At 50.1% G+C, this 25,060-nt stretch overlaps 1 protein-coding gene across 1 annotated transcript in view; it reads right to left on the bottom strand.

The window, feature by feature from the left end:
- Nucleotides 1-581: 581 nt before the first annotated feature.
- The window catches only part of KSR1 (kinase suppressor of ras 1), a 47,952-nt gene continuing 23,473 nt past the window's right edge, over nt 582-25,060 (bottom strand). The window contains exons 2-20 of the mRNA XM_063402930.1: nt 23,713-23,853; nt 15,073-15,220; nt 13,796-14,198; nt 13,579-13,583; nt 11,777-11,837; nt 11,578-11,661; nt 10,943-11,004; nt 10,731-10,837; nt 10,285-10,453; nt 9,079-9,120; nt 8,485-8,539; nt 7,769-7,814; nt 7,285-7,664; nt 7,102-7,198; nt 6,813-6,946; nt 6,278-6,409; nt 5,878-6,013; nt 5,430-5,563; nt 582-3,053 (exon numbers count right to left, since the gene is read on the bottom strand). Of these exons, the coding sequence (XP_063259000.1) occupies nt 2,975-3,053; nt 5,430-5,563; nt 5,878-6,013; nt 6,278-6,409; nt 6,813-6,946; nt 7,102-7,198; nt 7,285-7,664; nt 7,769-7,814; nt 8,485-8,539; nt 9,079-9,120; nt 10,285-10,453; nt 10,731-10,837; nt 10,943-11,004; nt 11,578-11,661; nt 11,777-11,837; nt 13,579-13,583; nt 13,796-14,198; nt 15,073-15,220; nt 23,713-23,853 (2,415 nt within the window). The 3' untranslated portion in view covers nt 582-2,974. The remainder of the gene's footprint in view (nt 3,054-5,429; nt 5,564-5,877; nt 6,014-6,277; nt 6,410-6,812; nt 6,947-7,101; nt 7,199-7,284; nt 7,665-7,768; nt 7,815-8,484; nt 8,540-9,078; nt 9,121-10,284; nt 10,454-10,730; nt 10,838-10,942; nt 11,005-11,577; nt 11,662-11,776; nt 11,838-13,578; nt 13,584-13,795; nt 14,199-15,072; nt 15,221-23,712; nt 23,854-25,060) is intronic.

Raw genomic sequence — 25,060 nt, 5'->3', positions numbered from 1 at the left:
AGCCTTGGATTATAACTGAGAATTGAATGTTATTTGTTCTTTATGAAAGACAACAAAGCTCAGCTTACCTTAAGCTTTTTACTGTTTGTGTGTGAGATATAGATAAGATGGATGAGAAACTGTGCTTTTATTATGCCCTGGCAGCAGAACCTTCCTGGGATTAATTAACACCCGGTAATGGCCCTTCCAATGTGGAGAGCAGGGTCTGCCTGGCAGAGCTCCGCCTCACTCTGCAGGTGGGAGGTGGTGGCAGGACCTTGAGCAAAGGATGGAGAAGTGCCTGGGGGTCCCAGAGCAGCCTCAGGTGCTGCTCTGGGGAGGGAAGCAGCTTCCTGAACAGTTCAGTGCTTGGACAAAGCTCCATGGTGGCTTCATTACCCATTTAAAATGTGACTCATCACAGCTGTGAGGGAAAGCTGTGGAAACTGCAAAGGACTCGAGCAGGGGGAGATCACCCGGTGCCCCTCAGGGGAAGGCGGAGGAGCCGCTGTGCGGGGGTGTCTGTGGGAGTCTGCTCCTCTTCTGGCTCCGATACAACTCAGTAGGAGGGGAAGGTCAAACCAGCACTCGGTAACACTTGCTTTATCCAGACCAAAGATTTATTCACTGAAAAGATTCCTACATATCCAGAATTCCATTAGCATAGAGTGCACTCTTTTTTTTTTCCTTTTTTTTGCCGGTTGCATAAACTAATACAGAAACTGTTGTTAATTCTAACAATTTGTAATTAATTTAATAGCGGTTCTGGAAGACACTCAGTTCATAGAAAATATAAAAAAAAATTTGTACTGTACAAAGTTTACATCACATTTGAAAAGAAAACGTGTCCATGTTCACCATGTTACGACCACTTACATTCACTACTGACGTGTGGCTCCTGTAGCAGCATTGCACAGCATTGTCACATTGACAGCTCCACCGGGACGGGCTGGGGCGGGGCGTGTGCCAAACACAGCCCGGGGCTGTCCGTGGTGTGCGGGCCGGGACAGCCCCGCGCCCCGCCGGGCCCGTGCCCCCGCTGCCCGCGGACACTGCCGGAGTCTCCGGGCTGCACTGCCCCAGGATGGGCTCGGTGCTCAGGGGCAGTTCCCGGGTGTCCCACACAGCGCCTGGGCCAGGCCGGACTCAGTCCCGATCTCCCCGGCAAGGGCAGGCTGTGAACGAGCCCCTGTGCCCGGACCGGAGCAGGGTGAGTTCCCCTGGGGCTCACCCTGACCCCGCAGGACACGCAGGGCTCCCAGACAGGCCCTGCCCGGCACGGGAGGGACAAAGGGTCAGTCTGTGCTTGCAGCCGGGCCTCTGATCCCACACACAACATTCTGGGTGTCCCAGCTCTCAGGGCCTGCTTTATGCACCCAAAATCTGAGTGAGCCCCCTGAGGCCGCTGCTGCCCTCAACACGGACTGAGCCAAGGGCCAGTCTGCATCCGGCAGCAGCTCCTGCCCTTCCCTCCCACAGGCAGGAAGCCCACGCAGGGTTCCTCTCAAGGGCAGCACCTTTTTTCCCTGCTTTGGCTTTGTGTTGTGCTGCTCTTAATTAGGCAGCACTTGGGGGAAAACAACTTTTGCTTCAGGCTGCTGGCACACTGTTAGTGAGAACAGCAGAGCCCTGCAGAGGCTGAGGGGACAGGAGATCAGGACAGCACTGCAGTGCCTGGCCATGCCAAACCCATTTCTCTTCTAGATCTGAGACACATTTCAAAAGTCTTTGTCAACACTTGTAAGAGGCTACAACTGACTTGCACACAGGACTGAGGCTCCCTGACCAACAGAACTCAGGTTTTGTGCCACTTAGTTCCTCACACAAGGCAGCCAAACTGAGGGCTGTGCTTTGCCTGCTCACAGAGGACCAGGAGCTCACCCCTGAGCTGTGGGGATGATGGTGGGGAAAGAGGAGCCTCTGGTAACAGGGCCTGTGACTGATTCAAAGGGGGATGATGCATCTGTCACCTCAGTGTGGTCACCTCCATAACCTCCACACTGTGCACTGCAGGACGGGGTGGGTTTTGGTTTTAAAACTAACCTCTGAATCAAGTTTGAGCTGTCAGGGTCAGGCAGAACCTCCAGGCCCAGATATTGCCTTCTTGGATACAAGATTTCTGTCATTCTTAAAGGGTTTTTCCTTAAAGCAACTGCTGTAGTCCTACATTTTTCAAACAGAGAACATAGAAGCTCAAACATGGCCAACTGTAGGCAATGGCAGCTCTGTGTGTGTGTGCAGGGGCTCTGAAGCTCTGTGCATCAAGGCCTCAGTTAATGCATTACGTAGGGACAGCTTGTCCCTTGTCCCCTCTCTCCTGCCTTTCCCTGCACTCGAACTTGTGCCTGAACTTCAAAAGAAGAATTTGGTCCCTGTGCAGAGCTGTGAGAAGTCTTGAGTTTATTTTTTAAGGCCAGTAATTCTTAATTCCTCTGGGGCTGTATGAGAAGGAGCAGGTTTTAGTGTGAGTTCTGTGGAGAAGAGCACTTGAGTCATTACCTGAGCCAGCCCGCATGGCCAGACACTCCCCCTGCAGCAGCTCTGTTCTTTTATAGCCGAATTCAGGGTGCCCCAGAGCTGGAGCAGCCCTGCTGAAACAAAGGGTGGTCTGGCAAGGCGCAGTGCAGCAGGCTGGGCTCTGCCCTCGGGACAGAACTGACCTCTGCAAGGCCAGCGCCTCGCAGGAGCTTCGAGGCTGCTCTGCCCCTACTGACCACGGACACAAGGAGCAACCAGGAACAGCTCTTCTCTTTCTCAGTGCTAGTTGTGAATGGCTGTAGTTCAACTTGAGTCACTGTTTATTATGTTTAAAAAAATATAGTTCACACAAAATATCATGTAAACATTGTTTAAATAACTGCTGGTGCTCAGGCAGGACACAGGGCTGAGCTGATGGTCTTCAGTGGGGCCACCCCAGCCTCGGCGTGGAGGAGCCAGGGAGGGTTTCTGGTGCTGTGTGGGAGCAGGCAGCCAGCATGGTCACAATGACACCGCGCTAGAGCTTTGGGTTACTCGGTTCCAGGATTCCCAAGCCAAATCTTTCAAAACGCAGGACAACTTTGCTACTGTTAATGCTGCAAAGAGTGGGGAGGGAGAGGAGAAGGGAGGGGGAAACAGTTACTGATGATTCATCTCACCAAGCTACCGCCCTATCAGAGGGGCTGAAAAGAGTTTGGTTCTGCTCTGGCCTTACTTCAGGTCACCCAAGAGATGCTCAGGTAATTCAGCAGCAAACACATGAAGTTATTCATGCAAACCTCACCAGTGGAAAGAAACTGTACAATCTGATTTGCCCAAGGGGAGGAGCAGGAAGTTTTCCCAGGTCTCTACCGTGGGTAGAAGCCTGACACTGGTTTTCAGTGGGCACTTGCTTCCCTTGAAGTAGAAGGGAAGGAAAAACTGACAGAATTTTCTTTGTAAGAGAGAGTTCTGACAAGGTACATGAATAGGTTAAGAAACCCCAACAGAACAAACCCAAACCCATTTGTTCCTCCCCCAGGCTCTACAGACACACGAAGGTATCTCTCCCCTTGCTCCCACACTGCTGGCAGAGCCGGCACTTTCAGCTCAGAGCTTTCCTGAGGAGGCTCAGGGAATGGTCCTCAGACAGCAGAAAGCCCCTTGGTGTGTGTTCTCCCCAGACCCTGTCCTCTCCCCTCCCAACCAGGGAAAAAAGACCTTTTCTAGAAGGCACATGTTTGCTGTAGTAGCTGTGACTCTGCCAATGCCCTACATTGAGTAATTCTGCTGAGCAGGGATGTAAACAGAAGCAAAAGATAACATTCCAAGCACTAACTCTGCAAGGGGAGGAGCTGAAGGATGCTCTTGCTTTCCTTCTCTCTTACACAGCTTTGTAGCTGATCCCAGCTGATCCACGTGGGCCTGCTCTGGATGCTGGCCCAGCCCCTGCCCCGGCCTGGTTCTCAGTGGGCAAAGGACCGTGCGCTGCTCCAAGTGGAGCAAAGACCATCCTTCCTTCCACTCAGCAACCGGCCCTGACCAAACTGACCCTGGCCCCAGAGCTGGCTGTGGGCCTGACCTCAGCTCCTGCTGGTTTGCAGTGAAGTGCTGTGGCAGTGTCCCTGTCAGTCCCAGAGCTCCAGCACTGAGGACACGGCCCCAGAGGGGCTCGGGGGCCTGGCAGGACACGCACGAGGCGCAGCGGTGTGGGGACAGCCCTGAGCTGCAGGCAGGAGCCCTGCCCTGCCCCTGGTGTGCACCTGGTGAGCCAGAGCAGGTCCCTGCGCCCTTCCCGGGAGGAGTCACAGCTGCTGCAGCGCCCCGGGCAGAGGAGCGCGCTGTCAGCCAGGGAGTCTCGCAGACAGGAGTGGTTATTGAAGCCACAGCCCACACCAAGCGGAAGGCAGAGAGAAGAACTCGGATAAAGTGTTGGTTATGTCCATGGGTTAATTTCGTGGTTTGTTTTTGCTTTTTTAATGGAAGGTGATTGTCCAAGTTGCCGGTTAGGATACGACACATGGAAGCATGCAAGGTGGAGCCGTTATTGCACCAGTAGCTACAACCTACAAAGAAATAGGGGAGGGAAGGGAAAAAGACACCATGAGAGTTAGTTTTCAGTTATTTAGGCAAGCCCTTGAGAACTACACTGTACAGCTTTGACCAGGCTGCAGTAGGGGTTAGTGCAACGTGTGAAAGGATCTGGGTGAGGCTGGGGGGAGCTCCAGTGCTCAGTGCATGTTCTTTGGCTGAGGCTGAGGCTGGGGGAAGCTTTCTGCAGTGTAAAGGTGTTGGACATCACTGGTGTGTCAGGGATCCAGTACAAACGAGGGGGAAATTCCACAGGAGAAGTGGCAAAACTTTCAACCAAAACTCCAGAGCCCCCACACCCAGCAGAGACCAAACTGCCACAACAGTTCCTGTGTCAAGGGTTTTGGGTGGTTCTGATCAAGTGTTGCAAGAAAAGGGTGAAGAATTATAGGAAGGGAAGGAGTGGGTTAAACATCAGAACAAAGAGAAAGTAATTACGGGCAGTTCAGGAGACAAAAGAAGATAAACCAAGGACATGGTGAATGTGCACTGGGCACAGATGTGTCTGTGGCCTCAAACCCATCCAGTCTGAACTGCTTCAGAGGGAAACAGTGGCCTGTTCTTGGGTCCTTCCCTTCCTCAGGCAGTACCTGCCATTACCATCACAGGGCAAGTTCTGACCACTTTGGGGTCAGTGTGGGCCCTTCCCAATGCTCCTGTGGATACTCTGACACCAAACAGGGGGATCAGTCAGCTGCTGCAGGGAGGTGATCATGGTGAAGTAGGAAATAAGATGTCTGAGGCTCATGGCTTAGTCACATAATTCCCAGGAACCACAGAAGCAAAGGAGCAGTGCTCCCACCCTGTCAGGTGTGGCAGCCCCAGGAAAGCAAATAAAGCTCAGAAATGATCAGTTAGCAAATTGCACGGCGTCAGTGCTGTGACCAGCAGCAGGTACTCACTCAGCAGACTTCCAGAAGTGCCCTGGGTGGGAGAGGCGGCGGTTCAGTTTTGGCAGCTTTTCAAGCATTTCCATGAGGACAGTGAAGCTGGGCCTCTCGCTGAGGTCGAAGGCCCAGCAGGCCGAGAGGATTTCCTGCAGAGGATTTCATTAGCTCAGTTCATGGGTCAACTGTGCAGACCAGAAAACTGTCTGAGCACTGGGACGTGTGTGAGCCCAGGCAGAAACTGCTCACAGAGGGCTGGACACTGTCAGAATCCAAGGGTGTGCTGTGCTGGATGTTCATTTCTGCACCACAGTTATGGGCACAGCCTAATGTGGCCTCTCGTTCTCATCTGTTCTCTTTCCTGGCCCTTCTCCTTCGAGTTATGAGTGTAACAAATCTCTTGAAGCAGCCCCTCCCTCCCTGACACCCAGCTGCCCGAGGGCTCCTGAGCTGAGGTACTTACATTGACTTCTTTGCCCAGGCTGACCGTGGCGAGCACTTGTCTCACTCCCTCGCCGCTGCCGATCTGCCAGATGAGAGCCTCTGCGGGCTGGGTCTTGAACGGCCACTCCCGCGCCTGCAGCTCGTACCACACGGTCCTGCAATGCCAACAGACCTGTCAGCCTCTGCCTGCCCCTGAGGGACAAAATACCCAGCGCTGGCACTGCTCCAGCTGAGCTCTGGGGGTGCCTAAGGCTGTGCAGACAACCCCGGCCACCCATGACTTTTGGAATAGGTGAGGAAAATGTGTCCCAGCTGGAATCTTGAGTCTGAGAGAAGGGGAGCAGTGACTGGAAGGCTCAGGCCAGTAGCCAGCCTCACTGAGCAAGCTCTCCTGGTACTCGTGGGTGTTCCTTTCTTACCCAAAGGCATAGATATCTGCAGCTTTGGAGAAAGGCAGCTTGTCTTCATCTTTCCCTGGGGCCATCTCACGGACAATCTCAGGGGCCAGGTAGCACAACCAGTCATGAGGCAGCTTCAGTTCATTCTCCCTCCTGAGTCCAAAAGAAAGAAGCAGGACTAAAACATGGGTGTGGAGGCCATATCTGTGCTGCACCTGATGCTTTGGCTTTATTTACTCCAATCTTTGTGCTCATGTTTGTTTCTAATTTTCTTGCCATGTTAACAAATAGGCACGTGTCAGCCTGACTCTCAGAGGTCCTTCCTGGGCTTAAGGTCTTGTTTGTTCTGTGCTCTGACTCTTAATCCAAACTCTCTAGCTGTGCTGCTGCAACTGTAGGAAGAACTCTGCTCAAAAGGAAAACAACGCAAACATGCACAATGCAAACTGAGTGTGTACTAAGTCAATGGACACTTCTTGTGCACTGCAGGAAATGTTTTCCTGTTTGATCATTTGTCATTCTAGCAGTGGAACCAAGCACTGAAACCTCCACTTACCTTCCTTCCTGAACCACACCCGAAATTCCAAATAATCCAAAGTCGGTGATCACAACTTTCCCATTGTCATAGAAGACATTTTTGGATTTCAGATCCTTATGTACAATCCCCTTTGCGTGGAGATACCCCATGCCCTGGGAAACACAGCAGAGATGGGAATGTTTTTGGGTTTTTATTATTTCCAAGCACACTCTGCTAGCTTCTAACACATTTCCTCTTCTATCTCCAGGGTCAAGGATTAGTTGTAATCCTTGTAACCAGTGGCTCCCTTGGCATAACGAGCCCTTACCTTAATGATCTCCTGTGCTATTTGCCTGGTTTTGTTGATGTCCAGGGAGATCTTGGGGTCTCTCACAAAGGAGTGGAGCGTCCTTCCTTTGCAGAAGCTACAGGAGATGTTTGTATATGAGAGCAGTATTAGCTAGCTCTACAATCCGTATCTAGTGGAACTAACAGGAAGTTCTCTCCTTACCTGGTAATGATTGCCAGGTGAGGGGGGTTCATGCAGGCTCCCATGAAGAGCACCACGTTCTCATGCCGGGTCTGCCTGTAGTTCATCACCTCCTTCTTGAAGAGCTTGAGGTGATCCTGGTTGTTGCCATCGATCTCCAGCAGCCTGATGGCCACCTCCCCGTGCCACTTGCCCTTGTAGACCTTGCCCCAGCGGCCCTGTCCGATGGGGTCCCCCAGCTGGATCTGCTCGAAGGGGATGTCCCACTCCTGCAGGTACACGCTGGTCTGGCTGGGTTTGCGGTAGATCATCCCCTGCAGGTGCGGCCGCCGGCTGGGCAGATCCTCCACCTCATCCTCGTCGTCCTCGGGCTCCGATTTACTCGCCTCGGGCTCCTCCGCCTGCCCACAGCAAGGGAGGGAAGGGAAGGTGTGCTGGGGGTCCCTCGAGGGGGGCAGGGCAGCACGGGCTGCTCAGAGCCCTCGGGGCAAAGCAGCAAACCCACCTGTGCTTCCCGCGCCGCTCCGCCCGGGCCCGGCTGCGCGGCAGCGCTGCAACACAAGCAGTGAAACGTTTGGCATCACTGGGAACGGGGCTGTGCTGCCATCAGGGGAGCAATGGAGCCAACACAGAACAGATCCTGACAGTTACACGAGGTCAGAGAAAAATACAATTCCTGCTCCGTGTAAGAGAGAGGGACTCTGAGCTCACTTTGGCAAATGAGGGACAAAGACTTGGAAGTGATTGTTGATAATTAAGTGGCAGGAATTGATTTGGCAGTGGCATGGCTCTGTTATTACACTGTGTTCCAGGAATAGATACTCCCATTCCTGCCCCTGAAACTCCTGCAGAGGAGCAGCTGGCAATGCAGGCTGGAAGCTTTTCCATGCCCTGCAATGGGGATCCTGAAAGAGCTGTTTGCTTGCAGCTCAGTGTGCCTTGCCCTTCGGGTTACAAAACTCCAACTTCTCTTTCATCTGACCCTTCACACAACCAGAACAAGACATTAAAGGCTTGGACTCCTTCGTGTGCCATTTAGAGTTAAGTGTCATATTCAGCTTTATAAAACTGGGAGCACCAGCATCACCCTCACTGACTAAAGCTGCCCTGGGAATTCCCAGGTGTTAAATCTGGTTTTGGCCATAACACAGCACTTCTGGGCTGACCTGAGGATTACCAGGTAAATGCTGTGCAAATGAAAGGATTTAAAACTCCACTTACTTAGTGTCTGCAGCAGTTTCTGGAAGCTGTGCTGTTTGTGCAGGACTGGGAATTTCTGGGAAAGTAGAAACAGTTATGATACACCTTTTACCTTCAATCTCCTATAGACTGCAAGTTTTAACATTGCAATAGCAACTATTCACTTCTTATTTAGCAATTATAAACTTGACCACAAAGTGATTTTATACTTTTACTGATTTAAAACTATGCTCATCTCTCCTATGCCTGCATGTTGGCTGAGCCCAGTCCTCTTCCACCTCCCCTACCTATCTGTAAAGTCCTTTGGGCCAGGCACAGAGCCATAAAAGTGAGTCTTTAGAAAGGAAACACATGGATGTGGACAGAATCTCACAGCAGGAAATGAATATTCTACAGCTAAATATTCAAAGTTCCATCTCAATACATAAATCATGTCACTACCTCAGATTAAGGGGAGAGAGGCCTGAGTACACACTGGGATAAGAGAAAGGCTGGATTGCTTTAGACAGCTTTTTTAAAGCAGAATGATTTTTCTTGGGCAGCATGCAGAGGTTTACAAACAAGTTATGTTTTGGCAGTAGAAGGTGGTTAGTAGAATTATAACAATCAACTCACCTGGGAAGATAAACTGTTGTCTATGCTGAAGGTAGTAGGCAGCTTTTTAATTAATTGGGGTTTTGTGAAAAAGGAACAGCAAAAAAAAATACCAGGATTAAAAAACAAAACAAAACAATACAAACAAATTAGAGGATCATCAGTGAGTGCCTCATGTGCATTCAATGAATTAGTCCCAGGTCACTGCTGGCAGCAGATTAGTGGATTATCAGTCTGCTGGGGGAATTTCAGCACATGCACTTTGGGAGGGCCCTGACAGGTATCAAACACAAGCCGTGCCACCTCCCTCAAACAGCCTGGTGGGCAAACACCACACCTGGACCCCCAGGCAGGAACAAAGGGACAGTCCAAGAATGTGCAAGGCACGTGGGATGTGCTCTCATGTCTCAGCTTTGCAGTGGTGCCCCAAAGGAACCTGAAGCTCATGAACCATCTGCCTTTTTTATTTTTTCAGTGAATCTGAGCAGTTTGTCCCAATGCAAAGTAGCTGCAGTGGAATCCTTGCACTGAACTGCCTCTGGTCCTTTTTAGCAGGCTCAAACAGCAACTTGAGTTCATGGGTCAGAAGCTGATGCAAAATTCAGCAGCACTGAAGGCAGCTGTAGCAGCTACTGAGCCCCATGTGACTTCAGTTCAGGTCAAAGGAATTCCATTTATTCTCACTCTTCAGATCTTTGCCCTTGTCAGAGATTCTTGCCTTTCTCAGCTCTGGTTAAAGCTGCACACTGGGGCTCACAATCCATAGGGCACGAAGGGTAAACTTTCCAACAGCCATGCCTGACAGTGGTTTAAAATTGGGTGTTGATTGTGGGTTGTATTTTGGAAGGGTCTGGTAAAGTAATTCCTTCCAGTTCTCATTTTTACAGCCTGCCCCAGCAAGTGCCTCCCTCCTGACTGAAAGCCCCTGGGGAGCACACATTGCAGGCAGCATGTACAACACAAAGGGGAAAGGAAGAGGAAAAATAGCTTTTTCTTCAGTCCTTTTCCAAAAAGGAAAAGGAGAAGCATTCCTCAATAATCTGTTTCCTACAAAGGTATCTTGTTGAAACCCTTTAAAAACTTCTAAGAAAGACATTTTCATTTTATCAGATAGAAAGGTACACTTTTACACCTTGTTTAAGGCACAACCATGTATTGAGGAAGCTACAACCCCGCTGAATGCCTGGTGAGCCTCTCCTTGCAGTGTCCTGCCACAGAGGAGTTTACCTGGGAAGTTGAAGCGCCCGTCCCTCTGGCCCATGGGGGACGGGTTTGGGGGCGGCGTCGCACTGGGAGGGTTGGAAGACTGGAAAGGTGCTGGAGAAGATGGAGTGGATGAGGTTGTAGAGGAAGGGTTACTGCTGGAGTCCAGGTGGTTTATTGCTGGTGGGTGCTCCTGCAAAGCAGGGGAAGTCACTCGTGAGAAAACAATACCGACAAAGGAGGAGCTCCCCTCGGTGTCTGCTGACAACAGACAGAGGGAAGTTGTTCCCACGCTTGATCTTGGCATTGCTTTTCTGAGTAAGCACCTGGAGCTCTGCACAACCCCTGTTTTACAGGGAGAAAATGTCACATGTCCAAGTCCTGCAAGGTGAAAGCTCAAGGAGCCATTTTGGCTCCAACCGGTGAGATCCAGCCTCTCCCCACTGCAGCTGCCCAGGGACACCTCGTACCTTTTTAGTTAGTGCCTTGGGGAGAGTTCCAAACTGGGGTTCTGTGGGTCTGTCTACTGGATTATTGATATCAGATGGGACAGACTCTGTTCTTCGTATTTTTGTTACTAAAAACAGGTTGGAGAAGGGAGAAAAACAGCTTTAATGACACTTTATTCTTTCCATACCATCAATTACATTGAAATGCCAAGAATTTGTAGAAAATTACTTACTGGGAAGGAAGGATATTCTACAAGCAGGTGCCTCTTTAGTACATTTGTTGTGACATTTCAATCTGAAAGATAACCATTACATGTTAAATAGCAACTTGTTCTTTACCAAAAAGAGGAAGCCTAGCCTTAATTTGTAATTCTTATGCTAATCTCAGAAGGAGTTCTGGAATGCTCAGCCCCAGAGCAGCAGGCATTCGGATGGAGAATCCTATTATGTGTGTCATTAGGCTAATGAAAGCCACACACATATCTTAGCATCCCATTTATTTTTAACAGATTTACTTTCACCGACTCTCAGCCAGAAACAGTGAAATAGTAAAATCTCAGTGCTCTAGACTAACAAGCCTGAGACATGCAAAAATTAATATCCTGGCTGCTGTTAGGGATCCAGCTCCCACTACAAGATTTGCCCAGGATGAGGTAGGAAGTCTGTGGCAGGGAAGCAAATTTGGTTCATTCATGTGTCAGGCTGCCAGGTCAAGTGTGAGTTGTGCCAGAGCATCTCTCTGCCAGGTCAGGACTGAAGGAACGATGCCACTGCTAGAAGTGCATCAGCTCAAGAGACAGGAGCTACTGCAGGCTGTGGTGAGTCCGGTTCCAGGCTGTTCTGGAGGAGACCATCCCCGTGTGCTCACCTGCAGTACTTACACTTCACCCCGAACATCATGCTCTTCTGGCACACTTGGCAGATCTGAGACAACCAGGACTTTGTAGAGAACCTAACAGAGACAGGAAGGGGAGAACTGATGTTAGCTGGTGCCCAAGGGAAAATGAGCATTTGACACAAAGGCATCTCCGAGCCTGTGCCAGCGCGGGGCTGCCCGGGGCGCTCACCTGTGAGTCACAGCCAGGCCAAAGTCTCGTCGCACCGTCTGCGGGGACCCCTGGGACAGCTCTGGTGGAGAACAAGAGCAGGGTTAGGGGAGCAATGCTCACCTGTGCTCACCACCCTGCCCAGACACCTGGCAGTCACTGCCCCAGGTCTGCACCTCCACCATCACGTCTCACAGCTCACATTGGTCTGCCCCCTGTGAAGTTGCTCTCGTATTTGTTTCCATAGGATTGGATAAATCATCATGTTTTACATTTAGGGATTACAGAAGTCCATCTCGTCAGGTCTAAGCCATTCTTAAAGTGGAAAGTCAGACTTTGCTCCTAATTGCTTTACTCCCAATTGATTTACCACACAGTTTTCCTGCAGTGTCAGTAGATTTCAGGATATTCTATTCCACTGAAAATTGTCTCAGTTTTCTAGACAGGGCCAGCATGACCCAGAATACAAACATACATGTGAGCTCCCTTCAGTAGCTGCTAAGTGCTGAAAGGGACATCTAAACTTCCAAATGCCAATCCAGGAGGCCAGTGGTTAGAGCACGTAAATCCTGAAAACTCTCCAATACTCAGAATTCTGGCATATTTCCTGAACTAAATCTACAGAAATACTGCACATCTGAGGCAATCCCCGATGTGCACAGCAGCAGGGCTGGCTCAGAGCCAGTCTCCTCACTTGACCATAGATGGCACCACAGTCTTTTTTATCATTAGTCCAGGGGAGCTTCTGAAGGCATCTGTGATCCTCAGCCTTTGGCAAAGGCTGGGATGGCTTGCTGCTTCTCCAAGGAATCCACGCTGCTGGTCTGGTGTGGCCATCCAAACAATCCCAGCACAGCAGCAGAGAGGCCTGTTAACATCGGGTCAGGTGGTCAAATCCTCACTGAAGGGTTCAAATGAATATCAACCAGTCTGGGGTTGTCTGGGACTCACCAAAGCCCACTGCAGACTTCAACCCAGCCAATAGGTCCAGATGAAGAGAAGCACCAAAATCCTTCATTTCTGTTTGAATTTATTCTAATGCCTTTTTCATTTATTGCACCAATTATCTCATTCCCCCAGGGAAATGCTCAGATTTCTGCTGGCATTTTAATTTTACAGTCTTTCTATTTCTGAAAGTAATTCCTGAGATTTTTGTTTTAAAGGGCATTAGCTATATATGCAGTGCTATAATATCCTTATTCTTATTTGGACTTTCATAGTTCTTTCAAATACTTGGATACTTTTGGACACTTTCCAAGTTGCTCCATCTCTCTCCATTAGCTTTCAAGGTTGCAGGTGGTATTTGGGACACAGCTCAGGCTGGCTGGAACTCCCAGTGGCCCTAAAGAAACCCGTCCCTGCTCCTGCCAGCCCTCACCCACATGAACAGACTCCTCAGCACAGAGGAACACCCCAAATTCCAGCACATGCTGCAGCTTCCTCAGAAAGCTGCACACAGCTTAACCTCATGGCAGAGACTCTGGGCACTGCTGTCCAAACCCACTCAATGGTTAGATGTGGAATTCCTGTCCCAAGAGGCTTCGTGCCAGCTGAGGTCACAGATAAGCACCCCTGGCTTTAACCCTTGAAACATTAATATTCCTTTGCCGTGCTTGTGTCATCTCAGAAAATACAGGTGCAAGCCAGTAAAACCCTGCGGTTCTGTGGCAGGCCAAGCTCCTGCTCAGTCAGCAGAAGCTCTGGGGTGGGAGGGCCCGTGAAGAACCTCCAGAGGCTGCCCAGGGATGGCACCAGGGAGCTGACAGGCACATGGTCTTCTCTCTCAGCAAAGCACTGCAGGCACACCCGTGAGAATCTCTTACCGAACCTAGAAAGAAGAAAAGATTCTTTTCTTAGGCACTGATATTCCTGTGACTTTGCTAGAGCAGGAACTACTGCCTGCAGCATGTGCTGTCAGGTTTACAGACACCTCTGGCTTTGCACAGGCCCCTGAGGTTGCTGCACTGCCAATATTTTCCTGCTTACATAGGGCAGCCTTTGCCGGGGAGAGCCCCAGCCCCGGTCGGGGAGGGAACTTACTTTGCCGGAGGAACTTCGTCGATCCTGTTGCCCAGCTGGGACTCGTGGGACTTGCTCCTGGTGAGGGTGGGGAAGCTGGGCAGCAGCTGGAACACCTTGCGGCAGGGGGGCGGCGGCGTCCGCGGCGGCTTCAGGCGGTGGCGGCGCCGGGGCTGCGGCGTGGCCGGCGGCGTGACGGTGATGCTGTGCGGGGTGCGGGGCCTGCCGGCCGCGGGCAGCACCAGCGGCTCCAGCAGCGCCTCCACCGAGGCGCAGGGCGGCTCGCAGGGCGGGGCCGCGGAGCGCGGCTGCTGCTGGCCGCCCTTGGCCGGGGCACACGGGGACCAGGCGGGGTCCGGCTGCGAGCAGGAGCTGTCCCGGCGCTCGGGGAGGGCCACGGGCACGTCCTCCCTCGGCTCCGCTCCTGTCAAGGGAGCAGCGTTAGTGACGGCCCGGCACGGAGGCGCTGCCAGGGCTGGCGGTGCCCGTCTCACCCGGCAGGGATCTCCCCTGAGCCTCGGCACCGCCCCAAGCTGGGAAAACTCAGCACAGCGCCCGACTTGACCTTTTGAGAGACATACACTTGGGTTTTTAAAAATGCAATTGCTTTCTAAGAGGACAATGCCACGATTCCTGAGCAATGGCTGGTTTAGACAGTGTGGATGGGAAATATCTGACAGCCTGGGACAAGAAAGATTAGAAAAAAGGAAATATGAGACTGAGCTGTTTGCTGACTTTTTCCATTAACTAATCTTTACAATTTGCAAATGGATGAACTGTCATAATACCAACAGGAAACATCACCTTTCAGTGACAGATTGATAACAAAGAAAGATGTGGTGCATGTGAGTACCAGTCTGCTGGGAGAGGCTCTTGTACAAACAGATTTTACAGTGCCTGTGGAAGCGCTTGGGAAAGGTTTCTCTCTGAGCTGGAAATATTTGGGGAAGGCATCACCTACAAGGAATCTGGTTGTATTTAAATAAGTCAAGGATATGTACTGACCCATGGAGAAGGAACTGGAGCATTAGACACAACTCCAAACAGGAGGGTTAATAAGGATATAGTCTACTGAGCAGGAATGGATTCTACATACATTTATTTCCATTTATTTATCTGAGCTGATGTCCAAACCAAACCCAGCTGACGGCTCTAGGTAGGTTTGATCAGTGCACCTCTGTGCACATCCCAGAGCCATTGCTGCGGTCACAGAACATCCCCAAGCAGTGTGTGGGAGGCAGCAGCTGGGGCTGGGCTGCTGGGACACCAATTCCACGGGAGAACAAGGCAGTCTGTACCTGACTCTGTCACCTTCCGCAGGCAGCTCAGGGCCCCGTTGAGCCGGGAGCACTCCTCATCTCGGGCTCCGCATCTCTTCATCGTTTCTTTCACCTTGGACTCATTCATTTCTAGTAAGGCATCCAGGGTCAGCTCCTCGGGTATTCTCTGCAGGAAAACAAGACGAGACCCTTCCTGTTACTGTCTGTGTACGAGTGTCACCTGTCGTGCCCTGTCAGCAGTGGCACTGTCTCACGGTTCACTCCTGGCAGGGCCAGCAGTGCCCACAGCTGCTCTCTGCCCTGGGGGTGAGTGTGCTCTGCACCTCTGCACTGGCCATCCTCTGCTATTCCACTTAGCATTACAGGGGATTGAAATGCTCTTCTCCCATTGCAGAAAACTTTTCCAAAGCTACTAGTGAAGCTTAACTTTTTCATTAAAAATAGAGTCAGAAATAAAACAGGTTTAAAACCTGAAAAAGTGTCAGATAAGGATGTTTGGCTTTTCAGTACTGAACTGAACAGCAGAAACAGTGAAGAAAATTACTTCTTTATTTGAACAAAAAAGAAATGTTTTGACAAAGATAGCAGCCTCCTCCTCAAGCAGTCACTCCTTCATCAGAGAACCAGCCTTACTTGTATCCTGCCTGGAGAGATATCTGTGCAGAACTCCTTCTACATCTTAATACACCAAAGCCCCACAGTGATAAGGTTCAGATTGGGCAGACACAAAAGATGCAAGAGCCTGGAAAGCACAAAATGATCTGGTATTTCCTGACACAGAACTGAGCTGTTCTCTCTCTCCTCCCCCACTCAAATGTTTCCAGTGTAAGTCTGCAGCAATTGTGGTTAATAAACAAAACCAGGATACTTAGCCCAGATACCCAGGAATTTCCCTGAAAAGTTCTGCCTAAACAAACCTCCCTGTTGCCTATTCTCACAATGAGATCACAAATTTCACAATATTTGGCTTTTATCCTAAAGTTTCAACTCCTGGAATCAAGCTATATAAAAGGCTTTGAACTTTATTTGAAGGGGAAACTCAAAAGTGTCTCGCTGCTTGGTGAAACAGAGCTTGAAATCCTCTAGTCCTTAACCCCCCTTGTGCCTCCAATGCAAACGTGAATGTGTTGAACGTCCTTTAACAATTGCACCTTTCCTAACCCGGACTGCTGCTCTCAGAGCTGAGGCAGGACTTTCAGCTGTGACAGTGCTCAACAGCCACAACCTTTGCAGCTTTGTAGGTGGCAGCACAAAGGGTTTCCAATTTTAGTAACTGTGGCATGGAGCAAAGAAAAGGAATACATTAAGAAAGGGCAGAAGTCTAAGAAACACGTCCTGCATCTTCTGTCACATGTCCTCAACTGGATGAAACACAAAACACAGCTGACTCAAGGGGGCAGGGATTTAAATGAGCACTAAGCACAAAGCAGGACCAGAGCACAGCCAGAGTTCAGTGAAGTTTGGGTCTATTTTCTTTCTTTTTTCTTTTTCTGTAACTAATCTTTGCAGAATAGCGAAAGCACAGACATCACAACTGATGCTGGGTATTATTCATTTCTCTGCACATCTGCACCACCATGGTGCAGGAATAAGACTGCCCCCAAAAGCTTGTTCCTGAATGACTTGGATAAAATTCAGAAAGAACAGAGAGAGTGCAAAATCTATCTCCTGGGATTCCTGCCCTGCTGTTACACTCCAAAACACAAAACTCCCAGGGGTCCAGGTGCTCAGAGCTGGAGCTGTAGTATGTTTCCACGGTTCCAACACCCCAGCATGAAGGCAGCACAGTTTGCTCACAGAGCTGAGCTGGGCTGGTAGCACCAGAATTGCCCCGAGTCTCTCTCACAGTCAGTCCTTTCCCCAGCACCCCCTGAATTCCTCTCCCTGGCAGCTCACAGAAGCAGCTTTGTTCCACCATGCAGGACCAGGCCCTCAGCCTCAGGGCACACCAGCACTCTAAAGGAGACAGGGGCAAACAGGGATCAAGGTTTAGTGGGACATGGAGACAGCTTTTTACCCCAGCCCAGGGGCTCCTGGAGCAGGGAAGCCAATGGTGCCCCGTTCAGCACAAGGAAAAGCCAATGTCTTACAAAAACATTTATCCTATTTCATACTTCACATGGTGTTAGAGTAAGTGGGATTACGGTGATGCCATTTTTGAATTATCTTGAGACATTTCCTCACTCTCACCATTTCCCCCTAAGAAAACAACCCAGACTGCATAGCCCTTGCTGTAGGCAGGAGCATCACTCCAGATCCCAGCAGGAGCTCCCCAGTCCCATCGCCCAGGATCCCCTCACTTCCCAAGCTTTCCTGCCCACATGGAACCAGGAACTTGTCAGAGCTGTTTGTAAGTTAGCTGGTGAAGTGGAAGAACCCCAGGTTTCCTTGGGAGAGCAGAGCTTTCCCACCACAGCCAGTGGTAGCAGGAATGCAGGCCCAGCTGGGGTGGGACTGGTGGAGCACTGCTGGGGATCTGTATTCTCCAGGGCCTGTTCTGTGGCAGGAACCAACCTTCAAGCTTCCAGGTTGCAGAGAAAACAACTTTTTTAAGATGCCAAGCTACTGAGCTCTTTAGAAGTGTCAGGGCATTCATTCTTCCTGTGCCTCATCCCTTTGGAGGACACAGTCTGTCTCTGCCCAGAGCTGCCTGGTCTGTGCTGGTCCCCACAAGGCCAGCTCTGCCCCCAGCCGCTCTCACACAGACCCTGCCCAAGGGGGCTGCACCCACACACAGAGCACAAGCCCCTCTTCTGCTCAGTAGTTTAACTTAAGAAAAACAGAACAGCAAGTCATAGGAAAGTAGAAAGTACAGAAAAGGAGATTATATTTAAACAATCCCAGTGACCTTGAGCTGGGAGAGCTCAGACTTTCTGAACCTGCTGCCAGCCCCCATGACACGCGACAAAAGAAATAAGCCTTCGAAGAGGGGGAGGGAGGGGAAGTAAGAGGCTTTCTTTAAACAGCCACTCATGTGCTGCACATATGTGGTGGCTTAATATAAAACTGGTCAACCTGATCCCTGTAAGATTGGCCTGCTCTGCCTTGGCTGTGTGTCACCCCCCAGGCAGTGTGACAGTGAGGAGGGTCACTAGTTCAGGGTGGCTCTCAAACAGGTTCTGCCCTGGCTCAGCTGTTGTGGGGGGAGAAGGGCCCCAGCCCTCAGTGCAGCTCTGGGCCCTTGTACAGGGGTCACTCCCACTCTTCACCACTGAGGGTGAGAAATCCTCAGGTGAGGTGTGAGGTGAGGTCCAGCTGACCTCTCTTTACCTGCTTCTTCAGTGGGTGCTGAGGCTTTTAAAAAAAACAGCTTTAAAAATGCAGATTAAAGGCTTGCATTAGGACCAAGCTCAACACCACCTCCCTGGGCACACCTCGTCTTGACAGAGAGAGCTGCAAGATATTCCGACAGTACTCTACTAATAAGGTCAGATTTTAAAACTGAGAGAAAAAGCAGGAAAAGACAGAATCTGCTTTCAATCTTCAGCACCTCATAACTGCCAGCACAACCTAAAGCCAAACCATGCACTGCTCAGCAGAAGGGATGCTAAAAAGTCCAAAGCAGGAAATTATTCCTCCCTACAACAGGTAAGAGGACTTTTCCCTAAAGCCCTCCTGCTTATCAGACACAGACTGCACTTCATGGTGCACGTCTAAAGAGAGAAAAGTGAGTGCCAATGCATCCAAGGAGCCTTCCAAGGGTCAGTCTCAATTAGTCAGGGTGAAGAGTTCACAACAGTCTTTAATCTTGTCTGGTGTCCAACTTAAATCCCTGAAACATGGCAAAAATGCTGGTACCTAACACAGTGGAGGGGTTATTTTTGGTAAAGATTCCACCCTGCAGATAAGCATACGTAGCTAAAACTGCTGCAGGCACTCTGCAAAATCAGCCTGACCTGCTCCTCGACCCAGTAGCCACAGCTCTTCCTGTAAAGCTGGACAGTTGTCAAGGCCCAAATGTCTCCTCTTAAATCAATACGTTCCCTCTCCAATCATCCTCCTGTGAAGCAGCAGATGCTACAGGAGAAAGCCCATTACATAAGGTGCTTAAATTCCCACTGATAGCTCTAAGCAAAGCATGTAAGGATGCTCTTAAGAACATCTTGTGCCTGCTAGTTGTTATTTTGCACTGTTTTTCTGGTGCCCAGCCATGAAGGTACTGAAAAATTGCTGTATTATTAAATTCCTGGAGACTTTATGGGCATTCTGGAAAGCCTCTCACTTGAAATTTCCAGCTTGCATTAAGCTGTGAGCATAAACAGGCCATGGTTTCACCTAACATCACCCTCCTCACTGTTCCACCTCTCAGCAGAGGCTGGAGAGGAGCTGACAGGCTCAGGGCATTCTGTCCTGCTGGCTCTCTGGGGACAGGAGAGCTGCTGTCACTGCTCTGCTGTGGCAGACAGGTGTAGCAGTTGCAGATCCCTTGGGCTGCAAGGGGCACTTGGAGCCCTTGGCTGGGAAGGGGAGCCCTGGCAGAGGTAGAGACTTTTCCAAGAGCTGTTTACACTGGGGAGGGGCCTTCAGCCAGAAGAGTGAAGGAATTTTAGCTCAAGGAAGACCACAGGACAGAGTTAATTTGCATACACACAATTAGCACATCCAGGATCTCTGCTATCTGGTGGGCCAGCCAGAGCTCCTGCTGCCAGACCCATGGAAATCCCCAACAAACAGCCACGGTCCTCATGGCCTGTTCATGCAGATATGCTGACAGAAAAAGATGAGAGGATACAGCTGTGGAAACCTGATAGGCATAAGCAGATCTGCCTCTTCTATCCCCCAGCCAGAGGATGCACTCACAAAACCCTTCACAATTCCTCCAGTGACAGAACTGCCACAAGCTGGGCCACCCTGTGCACACAGAGCCCTCTGCCATGGGCTCACAGCAGCAGCCCCAGGCTCACCCCTGGCAGGAGGATTTCACAGGGGCAGTACCAGGGCAGCCCAGAGGCTCTTGGCAGACAATTCCAGCTCAAGGCACGAGCCCTTCCTGCTCTGCTCCCGCTGTGCCCAGCACTGCCCTGCCTTGCTCAGCTCTGCAGGTCTTTGGCACCAATGCTGACTGGGGATGGCCTCACAGGCAGGCAGGAGGTATCCCACAAAAGGGTACAAGGGCACAACTGGGACTCAAATCCGTTCCCAAAAGGAACAGCCACAAGGCAGCCCCAGCCACAGCCCTGTTCCACCTGCTCCCCGTCTCCCTGGTGGCACAGCCCTGCTCGTGGCCTGCAGGCCCCGAGGCAGGATGTGTCCCTCCCTTGCATGACAGTTACCCACTCTAAAAACAGCTTTCCAAGCTTGACTGACTGGCACTCCTGCTCCACATCCAGCAGGGCTGGTCCAGACACGCTTCAGAAGATGATAAGAAGATGACTCTGTTCTTAAGTTAGGTTTTAAGATGGTGGGAAATTACATGTGGGACAAATACAATAGTCACATTTCTGGGAAGCACAATGATAAAGGCAGGGAAAATCACTTTCTGTGCTGAACAAAGTAAGCCAACAGAATTTCTTTTAGTCTCTTCTATTTGGTAGACATACTCCAAGCTCAGAACCCAGGAAATAGCTCTGCAAGAGACTTCTTTCATCAGCTCAAGAGTAAAGACAGCACTCTGTTCTTATCTTCCTTCCCTCCCACTCCCCCCTCCCAATTCCTGACTCCAACTCCCAAGGCAAGCAGGACAACCCAGATCAATGTATTTTTCTAGGACCATTTTCAGAAGAACTTCTACCCACTTGAGATGACTACGTAACGTAAACACATCTTCTGTCTGTAAGGCTCCTTGCCTTGTCTTTTCTAGGTCTCAGTTCAAGTACCTCTTTGCTCACTTTCAGTCCACCATATTTAACCATTTATACATCATTTTTGGTATTAAACTACACATACAATTGGTCCTTAGAATTAATCAATCTCTAGAACTCCTAAGCAAAAACAAGGACTCCAGCATTCCCTAGAAAAATACTTAAAAAGCAAGTTACAGCACCACACTAGCCCAGCTCCAAAGCAGAGCCTGCTGCCACTTTCTATGATAAAAATCTGTCTGGCAGCTGATTAGAGGAACAGTAACAAAGCCACAGAAATAGCACAGGTTGGGGTGGGGATTCCAAGTTTCCTGACCCCTCGGAACTGTGTATTCCCGGAGAGCAAGCAGGATCCCAGCAGGGGATGGCAGTGCCCACCTACCTGCAGGCCGGCGAGGGGGGCACAGCCCAGCCCTCGCACCCGGCGCAGCGTCACCGGCTCGTCCGCGCTCTCGGCAGCTTTAGCCATTGCCCAACGCCATAAACACTGCATTGTTATTGCTATAATCTCTTCCAGAACTAAAGGATTTTACAAGCAGTCATTATTCTCCTTTTAAATATAGGTTTTCAAAGAAATAAAGGAGCCCAGCAATTATAATCACCAGAGCTTTCGAGCTTCATAATGTCTAGAGAAAGTCACTGGGCAAAAATAGTCTTCACTCAGGAGTGGAGGAGTCAGCAGATACTCTAAATTGGAGCTGCTGCTCTATTTCTGACAGGAGAGCCTGGGAGCTTCTGTGCTTCCCTGCATGGCAGCTTTATTTGGGAGAGGACTGGGGGGAGCGAGGGGAGGGGAGGGGAGACAGAGAAACAGAGCATTGTTCTTCTCACCCTGAGCTAGAGAACTCCTGCTATTAGGCTGCTTTTCAACGGTGTTATGTCACAGATTAGCACAGGCTTGAAAATCCCTCCAGCAGCACTAGAAATGCACAGGGAATCAGAACCATTTAAAAAAGCAAAAACCCCATGGACTCAGGCCTTTCTCCTGATTTGTCCTGGCACAGAGAGCTCTCCACTGCACTCCTCCTGTGCCAGACCTGCTGTTCTGTTTGGCTCTCAGAGGTGCCCAGGGCAGGGCTCGGAGGCAGCTCTTCTAAGACTCCACAGGTACTTGGCAACCTCTCCAACCAGTTTCAGAGCCTAAAAGGCACAAGAGGAGAGGGCTATGTGCCCTTGTGACACTTGTGCAATTTTCCCTCTCTCTGCACCATTTTCTGGAAGCCTTAGGAAGAAAACCCAGCGTGGCTATTTCCATTTCACAGCAAGCTAACAGCATCTGAGAGATGGGAAGCTGTTCCCAGTAGCACAGAGCCAGAACCACTCAAGGGTCCCCCTTTCCACAGCATGACCTGCTCAACCCTCCCTGCAAAGGCTCCTCCCCGTCCTGTCAGAGGCAGTGTGCATGAAGTGGGACACCACTCTAGATTTTGTCATACCTAACCTATTAAAGCTCCTTCTGTCAGTGATTTCCATTTTGAAAGCTTTCAGTTGAAATGCAGTTCAACATGCTGTATGAAATCTAGACAACAGCAGGAATGATCCCATGATACCCAAGACATTTCTGAAAGGTAACTCATCCCAGACAGCTCTCAGCACTGTGCTGATGTCAGTGTCCAACACCAACAGTGGCTGCACAGCTATTTTCTGAGCAGTGAAATAACAGGACCAAAAAAAAATCATGCAAGAGCAGAGCACTTAGTTTATTAGCCCAGCTATTTCCACTCCCCCAGCTCACAGCCTGTTCCAGCATGCCTACTCAGAAATTATTTTAATGACCCACAGGGTGTTGCAGTTCTGCTGTCCAGCTAATACAAGTGATACAGAAGCTGCCCATAGCTGCATGAAATAGATGCAGAACCCTTAAAAGATAACCACAATTTGGAATCTCAGAGGAATTTCAGTGCTTTGTACACTTCTTACAGTTCTGTCCCAGCAGGAACAGAGTTCATTCAATTGGACACTGCTTGGGTGGGAGCAGCAAGAGAGCACAAATCAAAATAATAAAGATCTGGAAAATTCTTTCTGCCTTAGACCAAACCCAAATTTGTTCACCCCTTTTAGTGACCACACATACAGAAGGGCAGTCTCAACCCTCTCTGCTCCCTGAATTAGCAGGATGTGGCAGATTTGAACTGTCCACCTCCTCCCTCCTTTTTTCACCTCTTCCCTGCTCCCCCTCTCCGTTCTGTAGGCATCACAAAGGATTTATAAAAGAGCTACAAAGACATTCTTTTAGACTCGGGCAATTCCCGTAACCTTAGAAACCAGCACTAGCTGGGAGCCTGGCAGTTTGGCCACGGCAACAGGCTGCTTTTGTCCTCTCATTGTCACTGCTGCACCTTTGGCTGTGCCACCCAAAACCTCACTGGGCTGGAAGGCAACACCAGCGTCACATTCAAAATGAACAGTAGGAAATAAAAGGAACAACTTGGTCCTGAACCCATCCTGTTTCACCAGAGACCACTTAGTTACATCAGAACCAAGCTACAATAAGTTCCATGGAAATTTGTGGAGTTTTTCACCCAGGCAGATTCCTGCTGAGGTCAAAGAAAATTTTTTGTTGTTTAACGATCAAAGGAAACTGTATGAGAACACTGTGACCTGGCCTGCAGTGGCAAAAATGGGAAAAAGAATAGAAAAGGCCTTTTCTGCCTTGTTTAGCTGTCAGTGGACTGAGCTCTGTGTGCGTGTGTGAGATTGTAACAATGGCCCTGTTCTGGCTAACGCTGGCCACAGAACACAGTGCAGCACAGCACTGTTGGTATCCAAAAGGCAGCAAGGGCTGGAGCCCTGCCGTGGCTCTGAGGCAGCTGGAGTGCCCCGAAGGGCCAGCAGGGTGTGTGTGAGGGCTCCTCACCTGCGCCACCTCCTTGCGGACGTTGACGATGTCCAGCCAGTCGGTGAAGCGGGGGTAGCTGTTGAGCTCGGCGGTGCGGTCGCTCAGGGGCACGCTCAGCTTGCACTGCCGCTGCCGGTGGATGTAGTCAATGAGCTTCACCTGCGGAGCCAGAAAGCAAACGCTGAGCTCCCTCGGCACGGCCGACCCTGCCCAGGCTGTGTCTGGACAGGGGACGAGGGCTCCTGAGCAGGGCTCTTGCATGACACACAAGTGGCACCCTCCTAGGAGCTCTCAGGGAAACCCACGCGGTGCATTTCCCTCACACCCAGCGCCTCTGCTCTTCAGCATTTTAGCAGCAGCAGGACCCACTCTAAACCCCCACCAACAGCAGTTCTGAGGCAGGAATAGCCAAAGCACCCAAAGACTCTGAGGCCTGTTATCTGATGGGCATTTCTATTACAAAATCAACATTAAAAGCAGCTCAAAAATTCAGGCAGTTGGATTAGATTATTGCTGCACATCTTCTATTCTAAAGTTTTATTCCAAAGCTTTTATCACTTGACCATCTCACGGCAAATGCACTACACAGAATTCTTCACTTTAGGCACAAAAGAATGAAACAGCAAAAAGGAGTATTATTTGTGCCTTATGTTTGCTTATCAAAAAGAAAATACTCTCCAAAGATCGTTCACTGTGTCACACATTCCCATGAGGCAGGCTTAAGCTTCAAAACCTTCCTAACAAAACAGTGCCTCAAAGCAAGTTAGTTGATCCATGATTTATAAATCAAAATGTTCTTAGTCAACAAATTTTAGCATTTGGGACATGAACAGACTGAAAATGTAAAGGAAAGAAACAAACATGGATTCTTTGACCATTATAATGTGTCTCCCCTTGCAGCTGAAGTGCTTTCCTATGAAGCTGGTTTGAGAGTATGTTTTATGAGCAATCTATTCCTTACAACCATCAGGTGTAACAAGTTTTTCTCTGCCCACATATTGAATTCTGACAGCAGTGCCATGCAGTTTGAGATCTGTCAAAAAGTGTGTGAATACCAAAATTATTCCAATTCCTGCAATGCCCAGAGCCATGCAAGGCACTGCCATCCCAGGAGAGGCAATCCAGGACTGCCATGTCCTAGAAACTCAGCCATCCCTTTGCATTCTCATTCTGACCTGCTGAAACCAGAGGAGCCTTTTCACCACAACTTCCCAACACGGCTTTGGAGCACCAGACCCACAAGGAACTGGAAATCCCAATCACTCGTTCTCAGTACCTCTTTTTACACAAAGGGCCTGACAGCACTTCCTTTTTTCCACCCCTTGTCTGCTTCCTCTGGCCAGAGCAGAGCAGGACAGGGCCAGCC

Source organism: Prinia subflava, chromosome 8 (genome assembly GCF_021018805.1).
Source record: "Prinia subflava isolate CZ2003 ecotype Zambia chromosome 8, Cam_Psub_1.2, whole genome shotgun sequence".
NCBI lineage: Eukaryota > Metazoa > Chordata > Aves > Passeriformes > Cisticolidae > Prinia > Prinia subflava.
This window is presented reverse-complemented; position numbering and strand designations above follow the sequence as displayed.